Genomic DNA, 8,017 nt, shown 5'->3' on the forward strand with positions numbered 1-8,017 from the left:
CGTTCTGGGTCATTGAAATCTCACATAACGAAATCGCCAAAGTGCAAGGAAAATACGAACCGATACAGGCTGGTGTTGTCTGTGTCGTCGTTGAAGTTGGAGATGACGTTGAACGTTGGTCAACGATTGTCTTTCTGGTGGTTTTCGATTTTAAAGATGAGGTAGACGTTGGTATTATTGTTGCTGGAGTTGTCATTGCTGTTGTGTTTATGACAACGCTTACGTCTGTGGGAGATGTAAATTCAGTTGTAGGAGCAGCAGCAGAAGTCGTGAAAACTGTCGTTTCCTGTAGGTCATCTGCACGAGTAGAAGTTTCATAAGTCGTTGCACCGGATGTCACAGTGGTTTGCCGTGTGCTTGTTTCTTCTCGTGTGCTTTCTTGACGCGTGGATGGACTGGGAGTGGTCGACATAACTGAGGTGGAACTCTGTGATGTTGTACGAGGTGCGCTAGCTGTTGATGCCTGGCTTACAACAGCAGACGGTGTCGGCTGTCCGAGTGTTGTGGAGGCAGGTTGTTCAGTTGTTTTAGACGGCCTGGCAGTGGTTGGCACAACTGACGATGTTTGGGATGAAGTATACGTGAAAATCTGTGATGTTGTGCGGGGTACACTAGTTGTTGATGCCTGGGCTACGACCGTAGACTGTGTTGTCTGCCCGAGTGTTGTGGAAGCATATTGCGCAGTCGTTTGTGGAGATTCTGTCGTAGTAGAAACCGTTGAAGCTTCTGTTACAGTTTTGGTTTTCTGTAAGGTCGACTGTTGTTGAGAGGTTGAGAAGTCTGTATCTCTTTCTGTCGAGTACGATGAAGACTGCTGTGAAAGCGTTGTTAACCTTGTGGTGGCCGTACTCTTGGCTTCTTCGGTAGTTGTTGGGACAGAAGTGGATTTAGGTATCTGTCCAATTGTTGTGCCGACAGCTCTATCAGTTGTTTGTGATGAGGCTGTCGAGGTAAAGCTCACAGCAGGGTTTGTAGTAGATTTGATTTCCCGTGTTGTCGATTGCTGTTGAGATGTTGGTAATTTCATACCTCGTCCTGTCGACTGTGGCGAATATGGTCGCATGACAGTTGTAAGCAATGATGGCAACTGAGTGGTTGCTGCTGTTGTGTGTTCATTGATAGTAGTCGGGACGTTTTGTGTTCTGTACGTGACAGGCTGGCTGGATGTAATTGAGGGACTGGTTTGACTTGTCGAACCTGGACGCGTTGTCGCACTTGTACTATTTAGATACGTCATGCCTGTAGTAGAGGGAAGAGATGTAGTTGTTTCATATACTTCTGTTGAAATGGTGGTCGTGTCTGCATGGGTAGATATCTGCTGACGAGACGATGCTTCTGTTGACGGTCCTCCTGTAACTACTACCGTTGATGTCATTGAAGACAGTGCCTGTACCGTTGTCTGCTTGGTGCTGGTTAGCTGTGATGTGCCAGGCTGAGAAGTTGTTCTGAGTACCTCCTTTGTAGTGGAAGAAAGACCAGACGGGGACGCTGTTGTCAACTGGTCTACTCCGGTCGTACTTCTGGTAGATAATTTTGCCGTCGTTTCTGTCAAAGTAGAAGTAGGATTAAATTCAGCTGTACTTGTCGAAGGTTCGGCAGTAGATGTACTGAAGACCTGGGATGGAGTCTGTGATGATGTAGCTGGTACATAAGATGGCGAGGTTGCAGTGGACAATGTTGTGGATGGTGAGGTGCTGCTGCTTGTATCCTGGCGTGTACTTTCTTGTCTGGCAGATGTCGTGCCAGTAGTTGACTCAATTGACGAGGTGGTTGGTTGCCGTGAGTTTGTGGAAGGAGCTCTAACCGTTGATGCTAAGCCTTTGATAGTAGACTGTGCTGTCTGTCCGTGTGTTGTGGAGACAGATTGGTAAGTTGTTTTGGCAGGCATTTCGGAGGTAGATACTGCAGAAGATCTTCCAGTAGATGAAATTCCCTGTGTTGACTGTTGTTGTGATGTTGAAGAAACGGTCTGCCCTTTTGTCGAGGATGACGAAGAAGGGGTCGTTACTGTTGTTACAACGGGCGGCAAAGGTGTAGTAACCTTCCCCGTGTTTTTCTCTGTAGTTGTCGGAACACTTTGTGTTCTGTAAGTAACACGTTGTGTCGATTTGGTGTGACGGGTGGTTTGCCCTGTGGGCACCGCAGGTGTTGTAGATCCTGTGCTCTGTTGAGACGGCAGGCTTGTGGAGGGACGAAGAGTAGATGTAATGGGAACAGCTGTTGACAGGCTGGTCGTGCCTGCATTTGTAGATTTCTGCAGATACGTCGTCGCAACTGTTGGTGGTTCGTCTGTAAAATCTGTCGTTGATGCTGTCGATGTTGACATGACTGTCGTCTCTTTGGGGCTGGTTTGTTGTAATGTGCTTAACTGTGTAGTTGTGCTGAATGCCTGACTGGTAGCGGGGGAAACACCAGCTGTGGAAGCTGTTGTCACCTGATCCGTGGTGCTCTTAGAAGATACTCTTCCTGTTGTTTTTGTCAAAGTAGACGTGAGAAGCCCTTTTGTTGTTGAAGACACGGTAGTAGGTGTGCTTTGAACTTTCGTTGGCGTTGTGGGTGCGGCAGATGACGTCAGCATAGTGGAACTCCTTGTAGATGGCGCCTTGCTACTGCTTATTTCCTGTCGCGTTGTTTTAGGTTGAGTAGATACGATGTCAGTGGTTGACAAGATCGATGATGTCAAAGAGGTCGTGTAAGTGGGTCGCTTTGAGGTTGTGCTTGGTGAAGTAGTTTTTGTTGTGATGCCTACATCAGTAGTCTTTGCTGAGTGTCCGAGTGTTGTGGAGGCGAATCGGCCAGTCGTTCTTTGTAAAACTGAAGTAGATGACGCAGAGGCACTTGTAGATTTGATTGAATGTGGTGAAGACGTTTCCATTACTGATGTTGTAACGTAAGGCAAATGCGTGGTACCCACAGTCGTGATTTTCTCGGTTGTGGTGGGGGAGGTTTGTGGTCTGTACACTGTATGTGCTGTTACCACTGTGCTCTCTTGGAAGGCCAGACTTGTAGAAGAAATAGATGTAGACGTTTCTAAAACCTCTGTTGAAAAGGCGGTCGTTTCTGCATTTGTGGATTTCTGTTGATATGTAGATGAAACTGTTGATGGTTCTGTAGGACCTACATCAGTAGATGTCATTGAGGACAATGCCTGTTCAGTGCTCGTCTGTTGCGATGTACCAGACTGAGAAGCCCGCGTACTGAATACATTGCTGGGTGTAGAAACCGTTGTAGACGGAATAGAGGTAGACGTTACTAAAACCTTGGTCGAAAAAGCGGTCGTTTTTGCATTTGTTGATTTCTTCTGCTGAGTAGCTGCAACTGTTGATGGTTCCACAGGAACCGCCGTCGTTGATGTCATTGAAGACAATGCCTGTTCAGTGCTCGTCTGTTGCGATGTACTAGACTGAGTAGTCGTGCTGAGTACATTGCTGGGCGTAGAGAACGTTGTCATTTCATTGGCATCAGTTGTGGGCCTTGCGGACGTTTTGGTTGTTTCTGTCAAAGTAGATGTGAATAGACCTTCGGCAGTTGTTAGTGCTACTGTTGATGTTTCCCCGAGAACTGCCGTCGTTGATGTCATTGAAGACAATGCCTGTTCAGTGTTCGTCTGTTGCGATGTACTAGACTGAGTAGTCGTGCTGAGTACATTGCTGGGCGTAGAGAACGTTGTCATTTCATTGGCATCAGTTGTGGGCCTTGCGGACGTTTTGGTTGTTTCTGTCAAAGTAGATCTGAGCAGCCCTTCGGCAGTTGTTGGAGCCACTGTTGATGTTTCCCCGGGAGCTGCCGTGGTCGATGTCATTGAAGACAATGCCTGTTCAGTGCTCGTCCGTTGCGATGCACTAGACTGAGTAGTTGAACTGAATACATTGCTGGGTGTGGATACCGTTGTAGAAGGAATAGATGTAGACGTTTCTAAGACCTCTGTCGAAGTGGCGGTCGTTTCTGCATTTGTCGATTTCTGCTGATGAGTAGATGCAACTGTGGATGTTTCCTTAGGAACCGCCGTCGTTGATGTCATTGAGGACAATACCTGTTCAGTGCTCGTATGTTGCGATGTGCTAGACTGAGAAGTCGCGCTGAGCACATTGCTGGTCGTAGACACCGTTGTCATTTCATTGGCATCAGTGGTGGGCCTTGCGGATGTTCTCGTTGTTGCTGTTTTTGTAACAGTAGACGTGAGCAGCCCTTCGGCAGTTGTTGGCGGAGCTTCGGAAGTTGACGTGACCGTGGCTCGAGGTGAAATTACCGATGATGCTGATGCAGTAGATGAGGTTATTGTTGTAGACAGCTTTGTGGTTGGTGCACTGCTGCTGCTTGCTTCCCGTCTTGCTGTTGTCATGCCAGTGGTTGAAATGGTTGACGACATCTGTAAAGTAGTATCGGAAGGCGCACGAGATGTACGTGGTGCGCTAGCTGTAGATGCCAGGTCTACGAAAGTAGACTGTACAGGCTGTCTCAGTGTTGCGGAGGTAGAAGCAGCACTTGTTCCCGATAACTCTGTTGAAATGCGGGTAGTTTCTGCCTGAGTAGATTGCTGCTGACGAGTCGATGCTATTGTTGATCTTGGTTCAGTAGTTACTATTGTACCTGTCATTGATGGCAATGTCTGCGTTGTCGTCTGTTTGGTACTTGTTTCTTGTGATATACTGGATACTTGATTTGAAGTGGGGAAAAGGCCAGACGTGGTGACCGTTGTTACTCCTTTAGCATCGGTGGTGCGTCCAGCAGATGATTTTGCTGTTGTTTCTATTGAAGCAGACGTCAAAATCCCTTCCGGCGTACTTGCTGGCGTATGGGCAGAAAGTGTGGTTGAAAATCGTGATGACGTTGTCGGCACGGCAGATGATGACATTGTCGTGGACTGTTTTGTGGACGGTGCCCTTCTGCTACTTGTTTCATGCCGTGTGGTTTCATGATGTGTTGATGTCACAATTGACGATGTTAGAGAGGTAGTATAGTTAGGTTGCTGTGGGATTGTGCTGGAAGAAGTCTCTGGTGCCAGGCCTGCAGTATTAGTATGAGTATGAGTAGAAGATGGCAGACTGGTGCTTGTTTCCTGTCGTGTTGTTTCAGGTTGAGCAGATACGATACCAGTGCTTGACAATATGGACGGTGCTGGGGATGTAGTATAGTCGGTTTGCTGTGAGGATGCGCCAGATGAGATAGCCGTTGATGTCAGTCCTGTTGCAGTTGTCTGTCCAGGTGTCGTGAAGAAAGACAGGTCAGTTGTTTTTTGTGGCACTGTCGAGGTAGGGGCCGTAGAAGCCCCTGCTGTAGATTTAGTTATTTGTGTTGTCAGTAGTTCTTGAGAAGTAGTCTCTGTTGGCTGTCCAGTTGTCGTGAAGTCAAACTTATCAGTTGTACTTTGTGAGACAGTCGTGGTGGTAGAGATCGAAGACGCTCCTGTCGTAGATGCCTTTCTTTGTGTGGTCGATTGTTGTTGAGACGTTGATGCAAGTGTTGATCTTGGTGATGATGACGTATCTATTGTTGTCAGTTTGGCGCTCGTATGTTGTGAAGTGATGGTCTGAGCAGTTGAGGTTGGGACCATAGAAGCTCCTTTCGTAGATTGCTTTCTTTGTGTGGTCGATAGTGGTTGAGATGTTGACAAATCTGCCCCTCTGTCTGTTGATTGTGGCGAAGATCGCTTCGAGACTGTCGCTCTAACAGAAGGCAGATTTGAGGTCACTACCGTAGTGGTTTGTTCGGTAACCGTTGGTAAGGCTTCTGTACTGTAAGTAGTAGGCGGGACCGATGTGGTTACAGTACTCATTTCACTTGTACTTGGATAGTAGAGGCTTGTAGAAACGGGAAGGGAGGTAACGCTTGAAGGCGCTTCTGTTGACGTTTTTGTGGTGTATGTACGAGTGGATTTTTGTTGAGGAGTCGATACTAGTGTTGATGGTTCACCAGTTACTTCTGCCGTGGACGTTGGTGATGATGGTGTCTCTTCTAATGTATGTTTTGTGCTGGTCCGTTGTGATGTACTAGACTGAGCAGTCGATACCATGCGTCTAGCAGATGACCTCTCTGTTGTTTCTGTCAAAGTAGACGTAGTTAGAGATTCTTCAGTAGATGTTGTTGCGGCACCCGTAGAATATTGCGATGACGCCGCTGGCACGCTGGTTGATGGAACTGCTGTGGACAGCTGAGTTGATGATGCTCTACTGCTGCTCATTTCTTGTGTTGTTTCCGGTTGTGTCGATACGGTATCAGTTGTTGTCAAAGTTGACGGTTGCTGCGAGCTCGTACTTAGTGAAGTAGATTTTGATGTAAGGTCTACCGCAGTGGTCCGTGTTGGCTGTCCGAGTGTCGTGGATACAAATTGGCCAGTTGTCCTTTGTGGGACTGTCGGAGTAGGGAACGTCGTAGCTCTTGTCGTAGATATTCTAAATACCTCACTTGTAGTGGAAGAAACGCCGGGCGTTGAGACCGTTGTCACTTGTTCGACATCGGTGGTACGTCTGGCAGATGAATGAATGGCAGATGATGTTCCCAATGTTGTTTCCGTCAAAGTAGACGAATGAAGTCCTTCAGTTGTACTTGCCCGAGTTTCTGCAGTAGACGTGGTTGTCAGTCTTGCTGCAGTAGTCAATGTTGGCAGTCCAATTGTTGTAAAGGAGGACTGGTCGGTTGTCGTCGTTGAGGCAGGGACCGACGTAGCTCCTACTGTAGATGTCATTCTTTGTGTGGTCGATTGATGGTGATATGTTGATGCAAGTGTTGTCGGTTGCTCAGTAGCTACCACCGTTGATGTTGGCAATGATGACATCTCTGTCGTCAGTTCGGTGCCTGTTTGCTGTGAACTGATTACCTGAGCAGTTGTTGTGAATATCTGACTCGTAGTGGAGGAAACACCCGACGTGGATTGGCCTGTAGTTATTTGCGGGACTGTCGAGGTAGGCGCCGTATTAGGTCCTACTGTAGATGTAATTCTTTGTGTGGTTGATAGCTGTTGAGATGTTGATGCAAGTGTTGTCGGTTGTTCAGCCTGAGCTCCAGCCGTTGATGTTTGTGAAGATGACGTTCCTGCTGTTGTCAGTTCGGTGCTTGTTTGCGGTGAAGCCATAGAATGAACAGATGTTGTTGATATCTGACGTGTAGAGGAAACGCCGGTCGAAGTAGGGATCGTTGTCATTTCATCAGCATCGGTTGTAGATCTATGGGATGATGTTTCTTTTGCTTCCTTCAACGTAGATGTCAGAAGGTCTTGTCCCTCACTTGTTGATCTTGCGGATGTATCTGCCTTAGTAGTCTGTTGCTGGTGGCCTGATGTAGGTATTGATGTTTGTTCGGTAATAACTGACTTTGATGTTAGCGATGTCGACGTCTGTGATGTTGTTGGTTCGATACCAGTTTGTTGGGATGTGCCGCTCGTACTGAATACGGTATTTGTGGTTGAAGAAACACCTGACTTTGAGACCGTTGTCCCTTGGCCTAGCTCAGTGGTGCTCTTGTCAGATGGTGTCTCTCTTGTTTCTGTCAGAGTTGACGTAAGAAGTCCGGTTGCCGTGCGTGGTGAACTTTCGGCAGTAAACGTGGTTGTGACTTCCGTCGAACGGGGCAATGTCGTTAAGAGTTGAGTAGATGGTGACATTGATGTGGACAACAGAGTAGATGCGCTCGTTGTCTTTTGGCTACTTGGCCCCTGTGAAGACATAAACGTTGCCATTGTCGAGGTTTCTCTCACTGTTGTTGGTGGTGGTAGGGTAGACCTCATACCAGTGGGAGAGGTGATAGTGGAAATTTGCTGTGTGCTGGTTTCTTCTCGTGTACTCTGTTGCTGTGTTGATTCTATGTCGGTTGTTGATATAGTTGATTGCGTGTGGGGTGTACTATAGGGAGGTCGGTTAGGGGTTGTGGTAGGTACAACAGCTGATGTTGTTCGGGGAACAATGGTAGAGTATGTTGACTGCCCGGGTGTATTGGAGACGGATTCTTCAGTCGTCCCTTTCGGTATTTTTGAAGTGGAGACCGAAGAGGTTCCTGCAGTGGATGTAATCTCCTGTATGCT

General features: G+C 47.5%; 1 protein-coding gene across 1 annotated transcript in view; it reads right to left on the reverse strand.

Annotated features, from left to right (window-relative positions):
- LOC136447113 (serine-rich adhesin for platelets-like) overlaps positions 1-7,615 on the reverse strand; it is a 29,036-nt gene extending 21,421 nt beyond the window's left edge. The window contains exon 1 of the mRNA XM_066445806.1: positions 61-7,615. Within this exon, the coding sequence (XP_066301903.1) occupies positions 61-7,600 (7,540 nt within the window). The 5' untranslated portion in view covers positions 7,601-7,615. The remainder of the gene's footprint in view (positions 1-60) is intronic.
- Positions 7,616-8,017: the final 402 nt, after the last annotated feature.

Source organism: Branchiostoma lanceolatum, chromosome 13 (genome assembly GCF_035083965.1).
Source record: "Branchiostoma lanceolatum isolate klBraLanc5 chromosome 13, klBraLanc5.hap2, whole genome shotgun sequence".
NCBI classification, from domain to species: Eukaryota; Metazoa; Chordata; class Leptocardii; order Amphioxiformes; family Branchiostomatidae; genus Branchiostoma; species Branchiostoma lanceolatum.